The sequence below is a fragment of the Numida meleagris genome, chromosome 1, assembly GCF_002078875.1.
Source record: "Numida meleagris isolate 19003 breed g44 Domestic line chromosome 1, NumMel1.0, whole genome shotgun sequence".
Lineage (NCBI taxonomy): Eukaryota > Metazoa > Chordata > Aves > Galliformes > Numididae > Numida > Numida meleagris.
In genome coordinates, this window is record NC_034409.1 from 22959601 (window position 1) to 22985264 (window position 25664).

The 25664-nt window shown below is 41.1% G+C and overlaps 1 protein-coding gene across 1 annotated transcript in view; it reads left to right on the top strand.

Moving 5' to 3' along the window:
- AASS (aminoadipate-semialdehyde synthase) overlaps nucleotides 345–25664 on the top strand; it is a 30819-nt gene continuing 5499 nt past the window's right edge. Inside the window, exons 1-20 of the mRNA XM_021384811.1 lie at nucleotides 345–483; nucleotides 1885–2105; nucleotides 2999–3175; nucleotides 3795–3879; nucleotides 4582–4649; nucleotides 4744–4890; nucleotides 6206–6284; nucleotides 6392–6519; nucleotides 6693–6841; nucleotides 8157–8279; nucleotides 8431–8542; nucleotides 9043–9102; nucleotides 9194–9261; nucleotides 13609–13730; nucleotides 16465–16594; nucleotides 17206–17316; nucleotides 19535–19643; nucleotides 20069–20209; nucleotides 21840–22007; nucleotides 24140–24235. Of these exons, the coding sequence (XP_021240486.1) occupies nucleotides 1893–2105; nucleotides 2999–3175; nucleotides 3795–3879; nucleotides 4582–4649; nucleotides 4744–4890; nucleotides 6206–6284; nucleotides 6392–6519; nucleotides 6693–6841; nucleotides 8157–8279; nucleotides 8431–8542; nucleotides 9043–9102; nucleotides 9194–9261; nucleotides 13609–13730; nucleotides 16465–16594; nucleotides 17206–17316; nucleotides 19535–19643; nucleotides 20069–20209; nucleotides 21840–22007; nucleotides 24140–24235 (2286 nt within the window). The 5' untranslated portion in view covers nucleotides 345–483; nucleotides 1885–1892. The remainder of the gene's footprint in view (nucleotides 484–1884; nucleotides 2106–2998; nucleotides 3176–3794; nucleotides 3880–4581; nucleotides 4650–4743; nucleotides 4891–6205; nucleotides 6285–6391; nucleotides 6520–6692; nucleotides 6842–8156; nucleotides 8280–8430; nucleotides 8543–9042; nucleotides 9103–9193; nucleotides 9262–13608; nucleotides 13731–16464; nucleotides 16595–17205; nucleotides 17317–19534; nucleotides 19644–20068; nucleotides 20210–21839; nucleotides 22008–24139; nucleotides 24236–25664) is intronic.

Here is a 25664-nt window from a genome sequence, read left to right on the forward strand (position 1 = left end):
GGGAGGCTCCTCCTGCCCGGCCGGGCTCTGCTTTTGCTTTCGCTCCCCACAGGCCGCTGCGCTCCCGACCCGCAGCCGCGACCGTCACCGTGCGGCCGAGCTCCTGCCGCGCCCGGGCCTCGCTTCCCGCCGCAAACACAAAACGCCCGGCGCTCTGCTCGCCACGCGCGGTAACTTTGATCGTTAGCAGACGACGCCGCGGCACCCCGCAGGAACGACGGGACCCATCGCGACGCGCGGCCGGTACAGCTCCTACAGGCCGGGCCGGGCCACTCCCCCCGCGCGCCTTCCAGAGACCGGGGGCGTCGGGGGGGCGTTGCCGGCGGGCGCCGTGACGCCGTGCCGCGGGCGCTGCCTGTTGGCGGCCGGCGGAGGGTGTAGCCGAAGGGCGGCCGGCGGTTGGCTGTCCCCCGGGTGTCGGCCGCGCGCTGCCCGGGGCAGCAGGACAGAGCGGAGCTGAGCCCGGCCGCCCGCGGCCCCGAGGTAGGTCCCCGCGGCGTGAGCGCGGCCCGCTGCCCGCCCCTCGGCCCGCGGGGTGCGTTGGCTCGGAGGGCTCGGGGCCGCGGGAGGAAGCGCCCGTGGCAGCGTGACACCCCTCCCCCCGGTCTGGGAACGTGGGCCGTCGTCGCACGCGTGGCTGCTCTGCGTCGCTTTTTGCGTCTCTGTCTTATTTTCAGTTCGTTTTGATTTTTCTCTTATTTTCGGCCTTGCTCTGTCTCTCCGTGCTGCTTTCATCTCCGCGCAGCCCCAACGCGGGTGAGGGCACGCCGCACCGTGCGTGCTGCTGCCGGGCGCTGACCCTCACCATCGCTCCGCGGCGGTGTGCGTGTCCCGGCTCAGATGGGCAGCGGCGTGCGTGCCAGCCCCGGGCCTGCCGCAGCTCTCGGCACCGCCTGCTGCCCGCCCCGCTTCCCCGGTGGCTGGGAGTGTCAGCCTTGCTTCTGCTCAGCCAGCCTGGAGCTGGGTGGGACCCTCGGAGGCTTCGGGATAGAGATTTTGCAGGGTTGGGGCAGGAGGACAAACAGGATTTTCCAAGTGACTGGGATAGCAGAGGTTCGTGTAATTATTTGCGTCTGTTAAAACTGCTCTGGAAGTGAAATTCACATCTTTAAAGCCACTGTCTTTGAGATCCTCGTCTTTCAGTCACACAGACACCTGAATCCTCTGGCTGCCCGATGCCGGCACGCAGAACGCTTGCCATTCATAGCAGAGCTAAACAGCAGCATATGGGAAATAAAGGGATAATCATCTGCCATGCATCTCTCATAATGAAGTTTTTCCACTTTGCATACAATTTTGATTAGAAAGAAAGCCTGCCACTCCTGGCCACATGTATACTGCTGAGCAAATGGTTACTATCTCTTCCTTATCTTCCAGCTTGTGCCAGAATTAGTTGAGTAAACAGTGCGAACACTGCTTATACATACTGGGCTTTCCCTTCTAACCACCTGGTCACCTGCTGCGTTCTGCTTTCTTTCTGTGTTGCTTACCATTGTTGGTGCAAGCTTTGACAAGCAGCTGGTGTTTGCACATTTATGCTGGCAGATGTATTGGTGTTATTAAGTTTCCAGCATTTTTTATGAGCAGAAGTTGTAATTAAGAAGTTGTCATGTTGGACATGCTAAAAGCCTTCCTTTGCAGTAGTACAACTTGTTTCCATAAGGCCACCTCGCCAACAGGAGATGCACCAAAGTACTTGCTGGCTTGGTGTCATCTAGGAATGCAAAATTAAATTCCTGTCCTGCAAAAGTAGTGCGTAGCTAGAGTATGAGGTACCCGATTTGTGTTTTACAGCAGATGTTAAAGGAGACCAGAACATTTGCGATGTTTGAAAGATCTATCACGATGTACTATTTTATTGCTTTGTTGCTGCATCACCGTCAGGCCTCACCATGCTCCGAGCCTTTAGCTACACAGGGAGTAGTCATGCATTCAGCCGTGCTGGGTCCTGGCGACACCACAAGCCCGTGCTGGCCATCAGGAGGGAAGATGTCAGCGCATGGGAACGCAGAGCTCCATTGGCACCCAAGCATGTCAAAGAGCTGACACAGATGGGTTACAAAGTGCTGGTGCAACCATCGAACAGGAGAGCCATCCATGAAAAGGTGAGGTCCTGTTCTGAGTCAGACGTGCAAAACCATGGCTTGGTTATTAAGCATAGTACAGGAGAAATAATATTCAAAGGATGTATGTAAGAAAACGTATTACTCATGTTGTTAAATGTGAAGTTATTGTGTCCTAGTGTAGAGAAAAAGGAATAGTTTGTTCAGACTTTTAATGTAATTAATGTTAGCACACTGAAGAAGTGCTGGGTGCTCTTGGGGGAGAGAGGTTTCTTTTCTTTGACACTGTGAGCTTCAGGTCTGAAAATATTTTGGCCTAAGGTACCTGAGCCCACAGATGGAAATTGAAATGTAAGTAGGGAATTAGTGATCTCTTGCACATAACGCCTTTTCATTAAGGCACAATGCTGGTTTTCACCAAAGCATGATCACATTAGAAACACAAGTAAGCTGGAATTTTAATAGATTTTTGAGGTAAGGGAGAGCAAAAATAATTTTTTTTCACATGGAAAACCATTCTTTCAGCACGGGCTTAGCCTAATATGTTATAAAATCACATATCATCAGGCTCTTTTGTCAGATTTCTCTAGACTTACTTCCAGATATTTCAGAACATTGCAAAGGGCTGTTCATTACTGCAGTACTGTAAGATAATTGAATGTAGTAAAGTACTTTCTTTGTAGTCTGTAGATTTAAGATGAATGATTTTGTTAATATGTATGTTTTAGCCTCATGTAATAGGATATTAACATAGACGTTCAGTTTGATAGCCCTTTTGATAATGAGAGTTATGATTGTATCACATGTATTAACTTGCTTCTACTTTGTAGAATTTTCTATTTATGCTCTGAGTTGCTTTTGTACTGAAATTTAAATATATGTTAAAAAAAAAAGAAAACAACCAGAAAAAATACTTGATTTTTGTTTTTTTGTAGGACTACATCAAAGCAGGCGGCATTATTCAGGAAGATATTTCTGAGGCGTCTCTGATAGTGGGTGTGAAGAGACCTCCAGAGGGCAAGTTAATCCCTAAAAAGAATTATGCCTTCTTCTCACACACCATTAAAGCCCAAGAGGCAAACATGCCCCTTTTGGATGAGATTCTAAGACAGGTAAATGCTGTCATAACAAGGACCTGTTGCTGTTGGCACAGGGCTCAAACTGAGCTTGATCCTGAATTCTGCTACAAAGCTTGGTGCCTCATATAGTTGCTTTCAGCAAGTATATTTGTAGATAGCTAATGAGGGCTATTCTCAGGATCCCTTCTTGGAGCTGAGTATTTCTCACTCAGGATCTAGAGCTTGAACTGCTGCTGCGTTTATGTGCATATGGCAGACAAGTTGCGAGCATGGTGTGCTTGAGAAACGTTCATGCTGTGTGAGCACAAGGATCTGTGGGCATTACAGGTCCTTACTGAGGAAGTCAGCCAGTTTGGGCAGAAAAAAGAGCAACTTCTTGGCTGGTGATGTGATCTGCAGCAGCTAGAGTGGCCCATTGGGGTGCTCTGTGCCAAGAGTGCACATGAAACGCAGAGATTCTTTACAACGTGAATTCAGTGTAGTTTTTAAATTTTATACTTACATCTTGTTCTGCCCTTTCTTGTATATTCCCATCAGCCTATATCAGGAAAGGCATCAAAACTGTATGAAAAGGTAATTTCTGGGAATGCAATGTGCCACTGACTCTGCATTCACTGAAAATTTTAATACTCAATTTGCTATGTATTTTCAGGAAGTTCGACTGTTTGACTATGAAAAAATGGTTGATCATAAAGGAATGCGAGTTGTGGCCTTTGGAAAGTGGGCTGGTGTAGCAGGTATAGTGCACAAAGTAAAGGCAGGCTTGAAATAATAACTTCCTGTGATATTTCTGGTTCTGTACATTTCCTGAAATTTGGGGCTTTGGAATGCATTGTAGCTGCTATGCTGCTTTTAAGACCTTTCTTCCTTTCTGTTTTGTGCTGCCTCCTTTTGATGAGACTACAAGTCAAATAGTCCTGTGGATTCCTGACAAATCTACTGTTTTATATTGAAGTCCCATTCATCTGCTCAACTAACCTGAGGCAGGCAATGTATTAAGGTCAACTGAAACAGACTTTTGAAAGATATTGCTGCTGACAGTTCCGTGGTTTTGAACAGCTTGTTTATCGCTGTTACCTATCTACACTGATTTGTGTGAGGTGTGGTTCTCATTCCGTTCTGCTGAACTGCAATTCTGTTTCTTCAGGAAACTCTGTATTACCTCTTTTAGGAATCTAGTGATTTGTATGCATCCAGCAGAAGGATATCCAAGTATTAAACAGTGCTGGAATGCATAATCTAAGCCAAGGTCATGGCCCGCTATTGAATTTCTTCTTCCCTGGTGTTATGTAGATTTTCTTCATAAGGAAACTATTAAATCACAGACAAAAATATTTGGGATGATTTTAGACTTCAGTCATTCTCTGCATTTTCTAACTGTGTGTATTTGTAATTAACACTGAAGTTATGTTTTTTTTTTTTTAATTAAAAAACAATAGGAATGATCAACATTTTGCATGGATTAGGATTACGATTTTTAGCCTTGGGACATCACACCCCCTTCATGGTAAGAGTATATGTGTTCTTTTCTTTAGAAAAATGATGTTAAGGCGTCATCAGTATTTGAATAAGGAATGATGATTCTGCACCTTTGATTTCAGCACATTGGGATGGCACATAACTACAGGAATAGCAGTCAGGCTGTGCAGGCAGTGCGAGACGCTGGGTATGAAATTTCACTGGGGCTGATGCCAAAGTCAGTTGGGCCCTTGACATTTGTGTTTACAGGCACTGGTAATGTGTCTAAGGTAAGAATTCTGTCTTCAAGCTGAAACACTATGTTACTTTTAATATAACTTCTTGGCGTTTGATGTGTCAGGTTAAATGTGTTAAGATGGGTTTATCTTGTTTGCTTGGATGTCGGATTTTAATGCATGGTCATCCAACCTTTTGGTTTGCCTGGGCCACATGGAGTGAAGAGGAATTGTCTTGGGCCACATATGTGTAGGTCCCTCCAAAAGTAATGCATCCTGTATATTTCCTTGGAAACTACAACATATACAATGAATACAGTAACAATGTTTGATAGAGCAAATTCTCAGCTACAAAACACCATTTTTCAGCATAGCCGCCGCCAGTAGCTGTGCATTTTCATCAGCGATGAGGAGGAGCCTGCATGCCACACCCATAAAAACCTGCACCAGCAGAGGTGACCCACTGTTGCTGTCACCACTGCTGAAACGCACCACCCATCGCTTCACTGTGCTCACATCCACTGCTTGGTCTCCACAAACATTCAGCATGCATCAGTGAATGTCAGTGGGTGCCTTTTTTTCTGCATGGAGAAATTCAGTGACAAACCTTTGCTCCACATGCTTAGCCAGTGTATCAAAATACATGAAATTATTTGCCATTACTTGAGTTAGCGCTGCGCTGGTCCCTCTCCTTCTCCTGTTTTCTACCCAGATGGGGTTAATAGTGCACTGGTGTTTGGTCATTGCTGAGTGATGAATGCGTGGCTGGCTTCTGCCCTGATGGCATGGAGCAGCGGGAGGCTGCATTGCAAGCCATGCCAGGCTGCATGCAGCCCTCAGGCCACAGTTGGACATGCTTGTTTTAAAGTGTCAAAGATTTTTAAGTACCCTAAACTAAGGTCTTTAACATGAGATCATGCTTGACAAGACTAACTATGCTAACTTCTTACCATGAATATTAGGTTAAACCTTACTCCTCCTTTCTCCTTTTTCCCACTTGCATGAATTTTGTCTCCCACTGTCCCCTTTGGGCTCTGGGCTCACAAAGTGTGTTGAATCAGTCCATTAAATTATGGAGAGAGAAGTATCTGTTCTAATACTTGTTGACTTTTTATGTGTTTCATAACACTGATAACACTGACTGTGCTTACAATTGCTGGACTTTGGAGCTGTTATCTCGGATTTGAACAATAAGACTTACCCCTGATTTTGGCAACAAAGTTCATTTAACAAGGCTCCAGCTATAAAGGAAAATCACTGCCTGTCACAGATCTTCGTCATTTTTCTATCTCTTTTCTTACACCCAATGAGCAGTGTTACAGTATCTCTATATTCTTTCCTTATTCTGAATTCCACTTTTACTTTACAGGGTGCCCAAGAAATGTTCAATGCCCTGCCATGTGAGTTTGTAGAACCACATGAGTTAAAGGAAGTTTCCCGATCTGGAGGTAGGCTATGACGATAAATGTGATTAAAAACATTCAAACCTTTCTTTGTCCAGGTATATCAGCTAATTATTGTTATTGGGTTTTTTTGTTTGTTTGTTTTGCTTCAGACCTCAGAAAAGTCTATGGGACAGTGTTGAGTCGTCACCATCATCTTGTAAGGAAGCGTGATGGAATGTATGATCCAGCAGACTATGATAAACATCCAGAACTTTACACTTCTCGCTTTAACACTGATGTGAGCATCCCTTCTGGTCTTTTGTAAAACGTTTTTCACAGAATGTTAGTAGTTACTACTCGATTGCGTATCTGTTGATTGAGAGAGCATTCATTTAATACACTAGACCAGGGAGTTTCAGCTTCTTCAAGTACTTAAATGAGAACATCAGGCTTCTGTAACTTTCTTTGCAGATTGCACCCTACACAACTTGTTTAATTAATGGCATATACTGGGAACAACATACTCCTCGCTTGTTAAGTCGACAGGATGCTCAGAAGCTACTGGTACCAGTTAAATCTGCTGCTGGTGCACCTGAGGGCTGTCCTGAGCTACCGCACAAGTAAGACACCTCATTTCAGTAGTAATAGTTCTTCAGTACCATGATTAGGTCATAATGCTAAGCAGGTTCATGACAGTATCTGGCAAATGATTTTGTTTCTTAAGTTGCTCCTCATACATGCTGCAAAATGCCCCGTTGATTCTGCTTTTGTTTTTCTGTGGTTTGCAGTCTTTTTTTCACAGATTGGAGTTTCTGAAAATATCACAGTGCAAAGGACTGACGGGTATTGTCTGTCTTTCTGCCAAGGTTGTTCTGCCCTTGATCCTTATGCGGAATGCAAGCAGAATGCAAAGACTGGCATCTGAGATTTGTACCTGCTGCACCATTATTGCTAGAGATGTCTGTGCATGAACAGAACTTGTTGGATGAGGGGCTTCTTCCTCTTTTATCATTTGTCTTGTTCAAGTTCAGTAACTGTTCCTTACCAGCTCTGACTTCTGCAGCAAGTAGCTGGAATGTTAAGAGTCATAGAATCATAGAATGGTTTGGGTTGGAAGGGACCTTTAAGATCATCTAGTTCCAACCCCCATGCAGCAAGCAGGGACACCTCCCACTAGACCAGGTTGCTCAAAGCCCCACCCAGCCTGGCCTGGCTTCTCAACCCTAGTTTTAAAGATGGAATGTGAGGTGTAAATCTAGGCTTAGACTCCTTTCAGTGTGGGTGCTCACAGGAGCTTGCTCTTTCTTACCCAGCCAATACTGTAATAGCCCGGAGATGTGTTTTGTAAGGATATGGCTATGTATCCTGCTAAGGGAGCAGGCTTTTATCTCTCTGCCCAGTGTTGACGTGTTTCTTCTGGGCACTGAACAAATAAAAGAGTTGCAGAGTTAACACTGAATGGAGGCAAAGGTTGTTTGTTAGGCTCATGAATGCACCATCAGTGCCAGATGTCTGCTAACTGAGAGGAGGCAGCCATCCGGTTGCATTTCCTCTTATGATCATGAAGTTACTGTAGCACAGGATTGCCCAGTGGCAAGTGTGGGGGAACTGGCAGGTGGATAATGAACAGGAGGTGTTGGCAGCACGTCACAGAGAAAAAATGACAGATGAGTGGATTTTTCTGTTTTTTGAGAAGGTATGGTTGAAGTTGGAATCCTGTTGATACAAATGGAAATTTTATGACTACAGTGGCTTCAGGTTTCATTTATGTGTCTTGGAGGTCATTGTTTGAGTTATTGGTTTAAAATCGTTACAACTACAATACTGATAGTTCTTCTCTTGTTTCTTTTTTTTTTCTTGTTTACTTGTGATCTCTTACACACTTTTGTTTGTAATTCGGATGCTTGTCTCTGTTCTTTTGCTTGATCGCTTTAGACTTTTGGCAATATGTGACATTTCAGCAGACACTGGAGGATCTATAGAATTTATGACGGAGTGTACGACAATTGACAGTCCGTTCTGTATGTATGATGCTGATCAGCATATTATTCATGACAGGTGAGATAGCCTTTAGTTCATACTGCATTCCTCTGTAATATATGCAGTGAAACAGTGTATTGAAAATCATGCACTGAAAACAATTCTGAAAGATGGGACATTTCAAGTACCAAAGACAAGTTGTTTAGAAGAGCTGTATTCTCTCTTTCAGTGTTGAAGGCTCTGGTATTCTTATGTGTTCCATTGACAATCTGCCAGCACAGCTTCCTATAGAAGCAACAGAGTACTTTGGCGATATGCTTTTCCCGTATATTGAAGAGATGGTAAGATCTTATGTATGCAACAAGAAGGTAAAAACTTGGACTTTAGCCTGTTGGTTTGTTGTTTTTCTGGTCTCCTGTATACATTTTAAAGAAATCTGCTGTAGAACACAACAGACTGTTTTAAAAACAAGCTTTCTAAGTCTTGAGGCAATACTTTCAAAAATCAACACGTGAACAAGAAATTAAGAGTGTGGGTACCTTAGGGATGTGCTGATAATACTTTCTGTAGGCAGGAAATGGTCTCTGGAAAGTAGATCATTGCTTATGGACTCTGCTGCAGTATGTGTTCATATCTGAGGGTTTTTTTAAGCACTCAGTAATCACAGTAAGACCATTGTTTGAATTTTCATGAAAGTCAAAAGACACTGATCAGGGCTGGGGTAATTTTAGATTTAGAAGATGTTGGTATTGTTGTATGCATTTAAATGTGGTTAAAATTTTGATATTTTACTCTGAAAAAAGTATTATGGGAAATAAAACACAAAAACTTATCTTCACAGTTGTTATCGGAAGGCTCAGAACCTCTTGAAAATCAGAATTACTCGGCTGTTGTTCGAGATGTAAGTTTTGCAGTTTGGCTCACTGCTTGTCTTCCTCTTCTTTAAAACACAGATACAAAAACTCCTCAAACTGTGTTTCATTTATTTCTAGGCGGTGATTGCATCCAATGGCTCACTGACAGCTAAGTATGAATATATCCAGAAATTGAGGAAGAGCAGGTATTGTATAGCTTCTTAAAGTTTGGTTCAGAATTGAAATAAGCTTGTCTGCCTTCTATTTCCCCTTTAACATTTATTTTATCTTGTGTTTTGGTGGACTGCTACTATATTGCACTCAATCTATATGTCTTCTAACTTGTTGATTTCCTTCTTCCTTGATGCGCACTGTCTAAATCATTAAGTCACAGAATTTTAGAATGGCTTAGGTTGGAAGGGACCTTGAAGATCTTCTAGTTCCAACCTCCCTGCTGGGGGAAGGCCTGCCACCCAGCAGATCAGGCTGCTCAGGGCTCCGTCCTACCTGGCCTTGAGAGCCTCCAGCCATGAGGCATCCAAGGAGGCGTGCTTCTCTGGGAAACCAGTGCGAGTGCCTCACCACCCTCTGAGTAAAGAATTTCTTCCTGACATCTAACCTAAATTTCCCCTCTTTTGGTGTAAAGCTATTCCCCTTGTCCTATCCCTATCAGATCGTGTAGAGAGTCTGTTTCCCTCCTGCTTATAAGCTCCCCTCAAGTACTGGAAGGCAACAATGAAGTCTCCCTGGAGCCTTCTATAGACTGAATAAACCCAACTCCTTCAACATTTCTTCATAGGGGAGGTGCTCCAGCCCTTTGTCTTTGTGCCCTCCTCTGGACCCACTCCAATAGCTCCACATCCCTCCTGTACTAAAGGCCCCAGGCCTGGACTCAGTACTCCAAATGGGGCCTCGTAAGGGCAGAGCAGAAGGGGACAATCACCTCCCTCGTCCTGCTTGCTACTCTTTTGTTGAAGCCTGGGATATGGCTGATTATTAGAAACTTAAAATCAAGTGTCATTTTTCTCTTCCTGGTGTGATCAAGACTATTATTTTTTTACCAGAGGCAGAAAATAACCATGCACTAGTATTTTTCTGTTCTTTCCTGCCATTTTAAGATGGACTTGACATACAGTTCTTTGAAAGGAATGGCTGAAAAAGCTGTCTAGTATAGTTTGAGTCTAGTTTCCTCAAGTGTAGCTTGAGTGCTGTGATGCTTAGCATTGTTCAGTGGGTAGATGTGTCCAGGAGCCTCTGTGAGACTCTTTGCCTTTTCATTATACTCCTGTAGCTACAACATTAGCTGCCGCTTCATCCTGACTGTTTCAGTAGTTACCTGCCAGGAGTAACATGAAAGAAGTAGAATCGAGTGGATTAGCTAACAGAAGTATAAATAGATTGAATATCTCTTTCATTCCCCCTCCTCCCTGTCATTAACAAGTACATAGAGTTTGCCTATGAAAAAGGTAAATTTGACAATAAGTGGATACTTCTGCCTTCATGTTCATGGTCAGTGCCAGCTGTGCTACGCACTGTGTAAGAGTTGGAAGTGATCTGACGGAAGCGCTGCATACACCAGTGCATACTAAAAGGACAGTGTGTTGACTTATGCTTGCCAAACTTATCAGATTGCCTTAGGAACTTTGGGAAGACTGGTTATGAACTTGTGCATGATGAACTATATATAGATGTTTTTCTCACCCGAAGTAACAGTCTGTTTGCCTGTCAAAGACTACAGTTTATTACACTTGTTTTTATCTTGTGCTATGTAGTAGACCACCTCAAGAGGCTGTCTCAGTAACAAATTTTCTTGTTCCTTACACAGAACAGGGATCTGTGTTTTTTTGGCTTTCTCCATAATCATTTGCATGGTCTTGTGTGAACTACCCTGAGAATCTGGAGACTTCCCAAGGGTTTTTTTTGGGTAGATTTTTGATATTTCTGTAGACCTGTGTGTTGCATGTGATGTTCAGTTGTTCATTGATGTTGCTCACTAAGCTATCTGAAAATCCAGACCTGCTAACACTACCCTCCCTTTACTTTGCAAACTTGGGAAATAATGCAAATGAAAGTGGGGAGTTCGCTGCTTAAAGTGTGATGGTTTAGCTAAAGATAGGCTCTTGTTTAGAGCCTTTAGGAATTATGTGTCTTCTGTTATTACTCTAACAATGTATTATGCTGTGTCTAGTTTAGTATCTGAGGGCTCTATTTAGACTAATTGCTTATACCTTTGAATGTCCACGAACATGTCAAACATAGGATAGCCAGGTTGTATCATCTGAACTGTTCTGGGTACCATCAGAGTGTGGGAGAAGTTTGATTTGCTGAATTTTTCTCCATCTTGTCATTTTCACTTGCTTCATAACTGCTACCAGTTCATCATCCACAGCTGCAATGGCATGTCCCATTAACAGCGTGGACTTCTTAAGTATTACTTTTAATTGTTTAGAGATTGACACAGCTGGATTATTTAAATTTGTACATGGAGAGCTGGCAATAATCTGAGATGTTCTTTTCTGGAATTCTCTTTCTACTCTTGGTGGGTCATTTGATGGCTCGTGTTTATGCCTGTGCCCCAGAACAGCTGATCCAAGTGGTATCTAATTCTGGACACTGGAAAAGTTTAAAATAAGTATGATAAGAATTTAATTGCAAAATCCAAATTTCTTTTATTTAGGAAGTCTCCCCTTTGTCAGCACTGTTGTTCCAAGCTCTGCACGTCACTCCTGCTTTCTGTAAATAACCAGTGGAGAGGAGTTCTTTTTTTCCTTTGCCCGAGAAAGTGTAGTTGTGGAAGAGGTTGTTCTATTAGAATGGGTAGCAGGAGAAGGAGAGTCCTTGGGTTTAGTCATATGAAAGGATACGATGGGCTTGGAACACCTTCTATGAATAGATTAAATAATAATTTAAATTAAAAAGAATAAAATCTGTAAAACTTGTAGGAAGGTCAAAATGGGCAGTAACCTCTTGTAATAATTTATATAGATTAAACAGATGATACACTGGTGTATCCCATTCAAATTTAGTGGTTGAGAGGAGCTACTTAAAAAAAAAAAAAGCCTAAAAATAGAGGAAGGGAAAATGGAACATCAGGAATTTTGGAGGTTAATTCAGGCTTCACAAATACTTAAATACAGGTGGCTGGAATGTGCTTCAGACAGGTGGATTTGGTATTGATTTAGCTCTGTCCACTCAGAGTAGTCTTTCAGTGCTTTTGTTTGAGGCCTTGTGCCCCTAGATATCCCACTGTGCTTCATGCCATGCTTTAGGCCGTGCAATACCACTGTTCTTGTCATGCTATTTTGGCATTGTTCTGACAGGCTGCAACAGCATCCTTCAATATTCTGGGCAAAACTGAGTTATGGGTGCCACATAGAGCCCCTAAAAGGTCTGAGCCAACCATTATTTAGTGGAAATGTGGTTGGTCCTCTTCTGAGGACAACAGCTCAGTGTAGAGTTGGTCAGCTAGAGGTCAGGCCTCTGTCTGTGGCATAATCCACAGTGCAGTGTATGCCTGTGTAAACTCCTGGTAGATAAAGGGGAAACTGAGGAACTTCTGTAAACACTTCTGAAGTTTCCAGTAAATCTGTATCTTGGAAGTTCCTAGCTATGAATTGAAATTTGTTTTTAGAATATGCAATAAGAAAAATAAAACCTCAAATAACTCCATTGATTATATTAAACAATGGGACGATAAGTAGCTTCTTTTTCTCAAAGAATAAAATAAAAGTGATTTAACAAACAAATGCTATTATTTACTAAATAGCTTTTAACCGCATAGTGATGAAATTAAACAAACATTTTTACATTAGTTTTACAACTTAATCAAATTTGAGGTAAAAGGGAATAAATATAAAGAAATAAAATGTGTTTTCTTACTGTAATTCATACATTTTTGAGTACATATTTAAGCAATTGCTGACCAATGCTATTCTGAGTGGTAAAAAGAAATGCAAAATCCAATGTGAACACCCTTTCACTAAGTCAATAGAAGAGCTACTTACATTTATTCAGGAAAATAACAGACATGGTTTTCAAACCTTTTTCTTATCAGCAAACACGATTCCTTAATTGGTATTTTCCTAGGTGTTTTTTTTTTTTCCACCTCTATATGTTCCTATGATAGACTAATACAAACCTAGTATAACTTAACCAAAATATGCTTTCACTAGTGTAAATTTATGTCCTTTAGCAGTTACCTGTGATGTAAAATAATCAAGGCAAAGACAGGAATCTCTTTCTGGCAGCCCTGTGTGACATAGAGAGGAAAAATTTGTCGAGCACCCAGTAGCAACTGCAGAAGCAGTGGAGACATCGATGGATTTGATCTTGGTTATAACAGAGGAAAGAAACTAGAAGTTACACTGTAGAAGAATGGTAGCAGTACTGGACAGTGATTGACCAGCCTTGGGTTAGCTAGCAATGAAAGTGACTTGGTCTGAATAGAGCTCTTGGTTTGTAGACTTACTAAAACATGCTTATTCTGTTAGCTTTAACAGCATACAATTTCTTTCTTCTATGTGGTTTTTAATTCTGCCTTTAATACCTCCTAGGGAGTACGCCCAGTCACTGAGCATGGGTAATAAGAAGAGGGTTTTAGTACTCGGCTCCGGCTATGTTTCTGGCCCTGTACTTGAGTATCTCACTAGAGATTCTGACGTTGACATCACCATTGGTATGTAAGACTTCTCTTCACTTAAAAATCGTTTTCTATGGATTGTATTGATTTAGTCCGACCAACTGGTTTGGCTGTCCTTCTCATAAATAATAAATGAATCTGAGAACTGATAAAACCTTTGTTATTATGCAGTACAGAAAAGGGTTTCGTAACTTTCTGAGCATTTTGAGTTCATATATTTTTATTTATACTGTTACACCCACGTGGAAACTTTACTGTTTGCATATGTAAACTATAGGGAAATTAGAAAGAAACATTTTCCTTCCAAGCTGCTTTAGGCTCATGATTGGTGGTGTTGCTAGCCATGCTGCTTTTGTTACTCCTTGCAGTAGTAACCATAATACTTTTAACCTCTGGATAAAGACATGCCAGGAAGAAGAGATGTACTCTAAGATAGCTGTACACTTGTTATTAGTACTGCCTGAAGTGGCAGACAGGAAAGGATTACTGCAATGTGCACCATCCATTCCCTCACCAGTAGGGAGGCTGCATCAAGTCCCTGCAATACAGTAGCAGTAAGGGAAACCAGGTGAACTGGAGGATCTGTTTTGCTGAGCACTGTTCAAACATAGCAGATGCCTTTTACCTGGGTAGCTTAAAAACATGCCGTTTCTACAATACTACTGAAAAAAAAAGCTTGGAAGGAAAGAGACACAAAGACATTTCTAATATTTGACAGCAGGTAGGTAGATGAAGAAAGTGTAAAATGTACCTTGCGGTGTTATGTCTGATTCCCTACTGTTAGGCTAGACCTCTTTAAGTCCAAGTGAATGGTGCCTCGAATGAAATCTTTAATTAAAAAACCTTCATGTAATGAACTTTCTTTTTTTTTTTTTTTTGAATTTATGGACTGCTTTGCTTAGCATTGTTTCCTCAGCACATGTTGATTAATAGAGTAGGTAGAATCACTCTCTGGCAATATTTACTTCCCTTTGACTTTGGAAAGAGCATAAGGAAATAAGGCCCCAACTTAGAAGCACAGATGCTTTTAATTCTCTGTAAGCCCCTGCCCCACCTGCTGCCTTCATTGCCCACTCCTTTCTCCTGGCTCTGTTCCCATTGCCTTCCTTCTGCTGGCTGCATGGCGAGTGAGGGCAGGGAACCAATTCATTTTAAGTCGGATGTGGCAAATACCCGCTGCTTTTAACCCAGGTCATTCTTTTAGTTTTACTTTCCTTAGAATGATAAGTGCTGATGGCAACGCAAGCAAGGTAAAAGGAAAAGAACAGGCAGAGATAGAGATTGGGTTTCTCTCTCTTATTGATAATATCAGCACATGGAGGGTTTGTGGGGCTAGGCCATGGGTAAATATTGAAGCTTGTCAGACGGAATGTGGGCCTTTTAGTCATACCTTGCCTAAGCAAAAGCTTAATGTTTTCATAATGTTAGAAATGGTGAATGATGTGAAGTGTTTTTTTATTTAAGCTATTAAGCTGGTTTTGGCTATGAATAAGAATTTTGTTATAATGTACTGAAATGGTTTTGAAATACTCCATTTCCCAGACTTATCTGGCTGTTTGAAATGGCAGATAGGGTGGGCTTTTCCAGCTGTATGATAAGTTTGTCTGCCAAGTCTGTTACTTAGCTGTTTGGAGACTTATGTGTCTCTCAAGACCTTAGAATTAGGGAAGATTTCCCTCTCTCACTTAAACCCATGTGATAAAAAGCAAGTTTTCCTCTCTGGGCTTTTTCCACTTCTGGATTTCTAGTCAGCTTCTTGCTTTTCTGTGAAATAGTCTGTGCATTTGTGGAAATGGCTACTACCATTAACAGCTGTTTGAATACTTCAGCTCTGCATTTATTTGGCCGAGTTAGAGAAGTGACTGTTTTTAAAACCAGGAGAAAACACGTACTGTGTAGTGACTTAAATTGGGTTAGGCATCAAGATAAGTTGTTGCTCTCATTGAAAATGTTTGATGTTCAGTAGGTTGTTACTAATATAAAGACAGTTTGGGGTGCAGAGTTTTTCCATTGCAATCTTCCCTCCAGAGTTAGCCTAATACAATATTTCATCAAATTGGGATGCACCAGGCATAGCTTTTCCATGGATGGAAACTCAAAGCAAGAGCAAAAAATGTACCAGTTTCATTGTAATACTAACACTCGGGACGTCTCCAGATGTTCAGCAGTTCTGTTGGTATAGGAGAAGGTGACTCATTTAGTCTAAAATAATAGTCTTACCGTGTGTAGTGTAAGGGAAATAAAGATGATCTGCAGAAAAAACAGAACAACAGCTCTGCAGCCCAGGCAAACATAACAACAACACAGCCAAAATTACCACTAACCCTTTGAGCCAGACCAGTACTTGTTTGGAGATGTCCTACCTACTTCATCAGTAACAAAGAGGGAGGATGACTTCTAGTTTGATATGAATAATTTGTATTGATGTGCTGGTAGATGGAAAACATCAGCTTAAATTTTGGTTACTTTTAAGTATATCCACAGTCGTGCTAATTGGTTATAAGACCACTCTTTACTTCTGAGAGTGTTTTTAGTCTCTTGTTCATGAGTTGTAGCTGCCATGGCTTGACACTGGCAATTGATAATAAAATTTACTGCTCTACAGGTTCTTTATGCCTATTTTCTCTTCAACTCTTAGTGAAAAGAAAGCATACATGCAGCAGGTTCTCTTTGGAGAGAAGGTGGCATATATGAAACACAGTTATATGTGGGTATGCTTTGGACTTGTTTTCATCTTTGGGTACCTGTTGGTGTTTTATTTTTAAAACAGCTTCTGTGATGAAGGAACAACTTGAACAGCTGACGAAAAAATACAGCAATGTTACTTCAGTTCATATGGATGTTATACAGGATGAGGAAAAGCTGTCCTCTTTGGTGAAGAAACACGACCTTGTGATCAGGTCAGAATTCTGGGTAAAATGGGATGAGTTCAACCCGAAGTCATGCTGCTCCTTTCTCCTACTTCACTGACATAAGTCAGCGTGGTAACTGTATAAAGGACCTTATGTGAATGCCCTCAGTTTATTAGACCTTTTGATAGAATGTAAGTGGCAATAATAAATTTATGTAAGTAACATTTATTAACATTTTAACACGCAGGAACTGGGATTGTATTCCAGTATGTAAATAGTTACAACTGGCCACTGCCTTCTTGTGTAGTGCATCAGCAAGATGTTTTGTATCTTATTCAGCATGCCTATTTAGAAGGTCTCGAAAAGAGGTCTTTTTGTCTGTTTGTTGTTTATGAGGAGAAATATGACGGAAAAACTGTCTAAAGAATTAATATCATATTATTTTGCTTGCTATTCTGAGTCATACAACAGTGTTTTTTTCTGATAGGATAGCATTTTACTTGTGTAGGTGTGAAACTACTGAAAGCAAGGTAGGTGTGACTTCTGCATTTACTTGAGCTTTTTTGTAGGCACGGAAAAAGTGTTAGTGAAAGTATTCCAGTTACTTACATTGTCACTGGGTTGGATTTTGATGTTGCATAATTCTCTTTCTTTTGTAGTTTGCTGCCTTATTCAGTACATCCCTTCGTTGCTAAGAAATGTATCAGCAACAAAGTGAACTTGGTAACAGCCAGCTACTTAACGCCAGCCATGAAAGAACTCCAGGAGAGGTAGGTCTGGCCATCTCTCTGGTGTAGCTTCTGGAGTTATCTGAATAGTTTGCAGTGAGTTACATCTGCAGCCCTTATTGTGAATTACTGTTTTCTACGTTCCGTCTGCTTCCCTTCCTACAAAGGAGGACTAAGTACCTTTCCCCAGAGTTGCTACAGCCTCCCTGTGGAGAACAGAATGAAGAGTGCATGTCTCAGTCTGGTCAGGCGACTGCTCTGAATGCTGGAATGCGTAGTTCTGTATGTCCCATTTTAATCCATGTCATTGTGCCTTGCCTTCTCACCTCAACCCTGTTTTGAAGGAGGAGTTGGATTGTCCTGTTTCACCAGTGACAGCAAGCTTGATTGTTACCATTTGTCTTCCCCTTATGAAAAATCACTTGTGGCTTATTGTATTAGTCTTAAATTGGTGACTATTCTAATGTTTCTTTTGTTCTACCATATAATGGAAAGTTGTTCTTGGCATTGATCTTCTCTGAGTCTCAGTACTAGAACTCAAGAGTCACATCAAGTGGGATGGGAATCCAGCGTGCAGTGTTTCTGAAAATGATAAAACAGAAAGCAAGATATGTAGAGAACCAGTGTTGCAGAAATGAGAGACGTTTGTGCAGCTCTCCTCCCCATCTTGCTGTGGTACCTAGAAGTCATGTTGCTCTTGCCTAAAAATACCACCTTCCTCTCCCTCCCCAACAAACAAACCAAAAACCCAAACCACAAAAACACCCCCTTCTCATTTGTTGAAACACAGTGTTTTGTTTTTGTTTGTTTAGGTTTTTTTAATTATTATTTGTTTTTAAATAAATCACCTCAGCTTGTGGTGATAACTGAGCTGCTCTAGGACTAGGCAACTGGTTTTTTTTTGTTTTTTTTTTTAAAGCCAAAACCACCACCACAAAACGAAAGAAAAACAACCAAAAAGAAACAACAAAAAAAAAACCCAAGTGCTTACAACTTAGGAAAGAAGACCTTTCTCACTCTTTCTGTGGGAGCTCTTAGTTTAGGGCTGTTGAGACTATCCCTGTTGTGTCTTTTTCATTACTGCCTTCCTGTGTTACAGTGCTGTCCAGGAGAATATGGCATGCAGAGTGGCTTTCAGGGATTTATTTTTCCACCATCCTCTAGACTGTGTGTCCAACCTTTTGGCTTGCCTAGGCTGCATTGAGTGAAGAGGAATTGTCTTGGGATGCCTATAAATTCTATAATGTAGTTAATGTACATAAGCAACAAAACTTATTTTTTATTAAAACATAAAAAAGAGACCAACAAAAGCATAAAACTAATGTGACCTTCTTTTTGTGAAACTAATGATTAATTTGGTTCAATGGAAGTGGTTGCAATCGTTTGTGAGTTCTTAAGGTATCTGTCAGAGATTTTTGATGAAGTTTTGCTCTTCCTGTACTTCATCCTTGAATATAATTGTTCAGAAATGTATGTTCTACCAAAAGGGATGATGTGAATAACACATGATTGCAAAGAAAGGGGTATTTTTCTCTGGTAAGACAGGTCTTGTAAAAGTCTGGTAAAAAGGCATGATCAGATTTATGAGTTGAATGTCTAATTGCAGCTCTATACATTCCATTTGAAAATTTGCAGGTAATCCATTTAATGTCGACTGAAAATGGAGTTGCAAATGTAGCAAAAATATGGATGCTTTTTTGACACTCTTGAAACCTGCTCTCAAATTCCTTTCTCAAAACAGAAAGCACAGCTGAATATTTCTTGCTGTTCACAGGACTGTGTATTAAAATGCATAAAAATATTTGTCATCGCTTGAGTTAACACTGCACTGCACCCTCCCCACATCCTGGTTCCAGCCCTGACAGTGCTGCCATTTGGTGGCTGTGAGCAATGAGTGCGTGGCTGGGCCACTTAGTGGGGCAGAGCCACTGCTGTGATGGCACAGGGCAGGGAGTGGCTGCAGTGTGAGCTGGGCTGGGCTGCTTGCAACCCATGGGTTGAACATGCTTAATCTATGTGTTACATTAAAGTAAAAGAAAACAAGGCTATCATGGTTTCTAAGACAGTTGCACCCTTTGGATTTAACATCTGCTTCTGGTTTTTTTTTTGTTTGTTTGTTCCCCCCCCCCCCCCCCGAACCTCAGACAGAAAGCAGAGAAAAGATTGGGGAAAGTTTTCCGGGTCTCCCTTGGACAGATTTCATGAACAAAAGGCCTGTATAGTCAGTGTTCTGACATTTGTCATTTTCCACTTCTTCTAGCATAGAGGCTGCTGGTATCACAGTTATCAGTGAAATGGGCTTGGATCCCGGTCTCGACCATATGTTGGCAATGGAATGCATTGACAAGGCAAAAGAAGTTGGTGCTACGGTAAGGCTGGAAAATTGCACGTGCTGCTGCCCAGATTTTATTAGTAGTGTTGTTCCTTTAACACCAGCCGGCTTTGGGGCATACCACCAATGTGTAATGGACTCCGTTACACCTTAGTTTTTTCAGATGCTTGGAATTCGGTGCCAACTTATCCAATTGGTGAGAGTCCATCCCTTAAGATGCTTCTGCCCCAGGTGCTTTTGCTATTTCATGGACAGTGCCCGCAGTAAGAAAGATTGATGCTGTTGCTAGTGAAGTTCTTCTAATTTCCCTCGTCCACTGCAAATCTTGCAATTTGGCCTGGTTGGGGGATGACTTCAATAGAGTATAAGAACTTAGGGGGATTCTGCAGGGTAGCTCTGTACTGTTTCTATCCCGTGTCTGTCATCTGTTCCTTGTTTCTCACCTGTGGACAAATCTGACAGGTTGTATCCTACACTTCTTTCTGTGGAGGCCTGCCAGCTCCAGAGCACTCTGATAATCCTCTGAGATACAAGTTCAGTTGGAGCCCTCAAGGAGTCTTGCTGAATACCGTTCAGTCTGCTACGTATTTAAAAAATGGAGAGGTGAAGTAATCCTATTGTTTCCATTTAAAGACAAAGAAGATGACACTAGGTTCAGGAGGGAATTGGGATTTGTTCTGTGTTTATTCTTAAGCTACTGACAGTTGCCTAACTGAGTTGCGTGTACCAATTAATCCTATGTTCTGAGTATAACTGTGCCTGTCTGCTGCCAGCTTTTAATTCCTAATATATGGAATGTCAGAGAAGTGTGTGCTAATGAGTAAGGCACTGGCTTGAGGTTCGTGTTCTGGTTTCATGTAGTGCTTTTGCCACCTGGCTGCCTGGTGTCTGGCTGTTTGAAACAAAAATGAATGTGCATCCTACTTGCTTTTCCATCTAATCGCTTTTGCAAACCAAACAGCTTAATTTTGTACTTGCACAGTGTCATTACATCTGTTTTACAGAAATATCGTCATTTGTGCAAAGCTGTTGCACGCCATTATCACCTTTCTGCTTTCCATTCCTATTTGACCACTCCTGCTTGCTCAGTGTAGTTACTGAGCAGGGCTCTTCAAATGTCAAGGAGACATCTTGTATAACTACCTTAAAATTTGGCTAATTATCTAAACTTTTTGCTAATTATCTAAACTCTCAGCAAAACTGAGAAATCTTTTGAGATGTTTTGTCATGATGTTAGGGCAGTAAGAAAAAGTAGAAATTCAGGACTTGTGCTACTGCCTTTTGAGCAAAGATCCAATGCACATAGTTATAAGCTTCAAATGAAAGGGTCTTTTAGAGAATGTGAAAATGTGTATTAATTTAAAACACCTTGTATCCATGTGAATGATTCATTAGAAGAGCACTACATGAGCTTGCCAGTCAGTTGCACCATTTTCCCTCCTTGCCACTTAAATCTTTAGTTGTCTTTGACTGTTGTGCAGGATTATTCTGCACTAGTGTCTTGTTTCACAGACTGTAAGGTCTTATAGTTTTGATGAAGACTTGGTTGCTTTAGGCTTTCTTCTAGAAGGCAACCTTGTCTCTGCTCAGAAGCAACAAAATGAGTTAGTACGGGTGCTGTATAGCAGCTCTGTGCATCAGATGCTTTCATGAAACAGAATTCAAGGCTTTAGCTGGGAGAGATGATAGAGTTAGTCACTGTTATTTTTGTTTTCCTTCAAAGGTGCGTTCTCTCTGTACTTTGTAATTGCAAGTAAAGATACACATAGGCACAGTTTTGTATCCGTATGATATCACCTGATTTATTTTAATAAAAAAAGAAAAGAAAAACAAGCCCCCCTCAGCCCCTCCAGAAAAGAAACAAAACAGGCAAGGAGCCTGTGGGAGCATCTACCACTAATACTGGTGTATTTTGGGGAGCTGGTCCAAAATGGCACTAATGCAAGTGCAGTGGGATCCTACAACCCTAATACAAGTGCAGCAGGAATTACTAGAATGTGTTAGCGGGATGTGAGTTATTCTTGTCCTTTGATTAGTAACAGCTGACATAGTACATGCTCTTCCATCACAGGATATACTTAAATGGCTTCTGCAGCTGCTTTATTTAGATTGAGCCTTTGTTTGTGCCAGAAACACTAAGCGTAACATTCTTACTTTGAGCACACTTCATTTTTTCTGTTGTAAATCAAATTGCTACAACAAAATAATATTGCTGTTCTTTCACAAAACTCAGGTTATCAGTATTCCAGCAGGAGGAGCATTGCTTGATTCTGTTATTGCAATGGATTTTTATCCAGGATTAAATTTGGAAGGTTTTCCTAACAGAGACAGTACAAAATATGCTGAGCCATATGGAATTCAGACAGCTCACACTTTGTTAAGAGGCACCTTAAGATACAAAGTAAGTTTTCATCATTTTATTGTTGTTATAATTATTTTCCTGAAGAAACGAATGCTGTCATCTCAATAAAACTGTGTTTAAAAGGCAGCCCATTTTAGCTCTGTGCTTGCTATTTATGAATTCTCTTTATCTCAGCTGAGAAGTAACTGAAGACATAGTTTTGCTTTGTTTATTTAACAGATGTTTGTTGTTGCAAACCGGAAGAAGAACTTTACTGGTTTTAGGCACCTGGTCAGTTAGCTCGGATAGTCTTCATCAGTAGTTCTTTTTTTTTTTTTTTTTTTTTTTTCCTGTGGCTTTGTAGTTAGTGTTAGATGAATAAGAGATTAAAAAAAAAAAAAAGGCAGTTTTGTGATGCTTATTGCTAGTATCTATTCTTAAGAATTGATCTAACCTATTAAAGTTGATACGGAATGGAGCTTATAAATTATTACTTACTCCTATGAAAAATATAACATACAGAAAATCAGTTTTTCATCAAAATGAAGAATCTGTTCATTAAGTAACTGGAAGTCTTGAATTACAACAGCTTTATCTTTTTAGTCACAATATTAGTTTTTTTCTTTCTGATTTCTTTATTTTATTGGTCAATGTACGCTAAAAGGAAATGAACCTAAACCCCTAATGAAGAGCTGAAAAAAGCTTTCATGGACATCTGTCTTTTTGAGTTAAGGTTTTTGTCGAGGTTTAAGTTGTTTTCTTTTGTGCATGGCGTGAGAAATGACATACGTATTTTCCCTGTGTTGCAATACAAGAGGATTTTTTTCTTTATTTCTGGGAGGGAGGAAAGCTTGCTTAGCAGAGGAGGATGGAAGGCTGATGTGGAGGTACAAGGGTTCCAAATTGCAATAGCTCTTTTTGTCAGTCTAGATACGATCTCTTGTTCAGAAGCTAAAAATATGTGGAAGGCATCTGTCTCGTCATGAAGTCTTAATATGATAGAATCTACTCTTCCATTTGGTGTCTGGTAAATTTTGCTTCTTTTGTATAAGCATTAGAACAAGGGGAAATAAACAACAAAACCATGTCAGAGTGGCATAAAGAGTTTTTCTTGCAGCACTGCTGATAACGATGTTTCTGTGGTTCGTGTTGTTTTCTTATTCACCAAAGGAGACCCATGGCTTGGGGGTTGGGATGATGTTGTCAGAGCTGTGTGGAGGAGCACAGCACAGCCTCACGTGGGCAGTACGTCCATGCCAATGTGTACCTGGCCACGACCTGGCCCTTCATGTACGCTGCTCCATCACGCAGCATAAGTGATCTGTTCAGTGTAAAGCCTGCTATCTCCTCAGTGCCATTCATAGGCTAAGTTCAGGTGGCTAATGGAGTCAGTTTATAAAGAGGTGTCGCAGAAGGATCTAACTGCAAGGCCATCTGAGCTAATAACCTTGTGCTGGTGGAGGGAGCTCCTCATTATAGTTAGCCATCTCTAAGGGTGCTTTATTTCCAGCAGTCTGGTTTTTGATCATGGTTTTAGTCAGTTGCATAGAAGTGTTTTTAGGTATCCAGTAGCTGAGTGGGAGTTGTCCTTGTTACCATTAATGGGAAACAAACAAAAATGAGCAGAAAAAGGTTGAATTACTTTATCGTGCAGCCTGTTGCCCTTTGCAGTTCCTTTTAAATGCCATTCAAGTCCTGTCTTGGTTGTCTCTCTAATGTTCCTGAAGAAATGATACAGAGAGTTCTTACCTTAAGAACTAGTTTATTTGATATCAGTACAATTATACAAGCATAAAACTGAGGTGAGCCAAATTCAGATTTTGGCATCTGTTCCACAGTTTTAGGGTCCAGCTGGCTGAACTGCCCTGCCTGTAACAACGCACTGGAATTTCGTCTGGTGCTGGCCAGCTTGGCTCTTCAATCTCCTGAACCAATTCTACTTGCCACAAAAATGCTGATGACTGAATAATAATAAATCATTAGAGAGGGTGTAGGAAAAAAATAGAGTGAGAGCTGGAGACCCAAGTATTTGATCTACCACTGCAACCCCACTGGAATCATGTTATTATGACTGTTTTCCCATGGGAATAACGGCACAGCCATGGTTGCATCCACCACTACTTTAAAACTAAGAAGAAATATCTCTGTTTCAAGTGATTATTGTTTTTAACCTCATTGTTCTTTTATTGCAGGGATACTCTAAAACTATGGGAGGCTTCGTAAAGTTAGGGTTAATTAACCCAGATCCTTCTCCTTTGCTAAACTCAACCATGCCACGTCTAACTTGGGTGAGTTTCTCTGATTACTGTCTTTTCTCTGTTTGACTAACGTTTTCCTTATTTCTAGGCTTGAGTGTCCTTAGCAGTTGTAATCTTGTATTGTATCCTCATCTCTGCTTTTTATTTCCAGGCATCAGGAATATTTTCTTTGGCAGAAATGCAGTGCAGGATACCAAGGGAGTCTGGAGGCTTTCTGAACTGAGCTAGACAAAGTCATTGCTGACATGAGTGCTGGCAGTAGGCCTACTTCAAGCAGAGCATTGGACAGGACATGACAGTCACCTAGTCCAATGTTCCTATGAATTTTCTTTAATTTTATACTGATTTATACAGTTAACTGGGGAAAAAATCTGACACTTTGGTGAAATGTCAGATGTACCAGCTAAGGAACTTGTCTGAAGTGTGCTCTTCTGTTCTGTTTAAGGTTACCTGCAAGAGATGTTTTGTGGAAGAATGATGGAGAGAGTTTCAGTGGTGCATTAAGTGCAGTTAGAGGATGAAATTGATCTTAGCTTTTTTAATAACACTGGCATTGGTCACTTTCTTGTCCATCAAAGGTTATTTATAAGTGGGGAGTAGTTTTGCTTTCTGTGTCAGTGGAAAATGCAGTAGCTTTGATTTGGATTTGCTTTGTTGGATCTGAATACCCCTAGTGCTTTATAATGTGTGGGCTTCTAAAGTAACTTAATTTGACCAGGGATTATAGTTTGCGGAAAGGAATGATAAAATGAGGCAGCCAAGCTATGGCTTACATGGTGTGCTGCTGTTACACTTGACAGTCAACATGCTGGTTGTCTCTGTGGGCAAAGTAGCGAATTTCATATCTCAGTATGGTTTAAAGTGAGCTGTGTATACAGACAACTTATTGCTTGCTTATCTGTCATGTGAGAAATTTTTCTTTGGTATTGCAACCACTCGAGACACTAACTTTATTACTGAGATACAGAACATTCAAATCTCTCTCCTGTTTCCTTCCTTGTGCTTTTATCAGCATTAATCTGGAAAAAGACCCGAGGCTTATGCTGCGTTGTGGTCTGAGGAGAGCACAGTATTTTTCTGAAGATGTTACTATTTTAAGTAAATAACATCTTGAATATTTTCAATACCAAAGAATGAAGAAGGTGAAGAGGCTGAATCATGGTCGTTTCTATTGTTGAGCACTGTTCATCTTCCCAGACTCCGGAGAGCTTTTAGGCTGCCATTTCAGCAGTGTGTCCCTTCTGTCAGTCAGTATCCTAAAACGGGCTGGGAGTGGTTTTTATTTGTTGAGATGGTTTTCATCCACTTTCACTTTTAGGATTAACATATATGAGTTTTCTATGCAAAAATTGCTATAACTTCCAGTCCCTCTAGCCTCAGTGAATGAGGACACAATATTATGAAATCTGTAAAATTAATAGAAACTCTTTAGTCTCACTGCAAACCTTGTCTCAGCAAT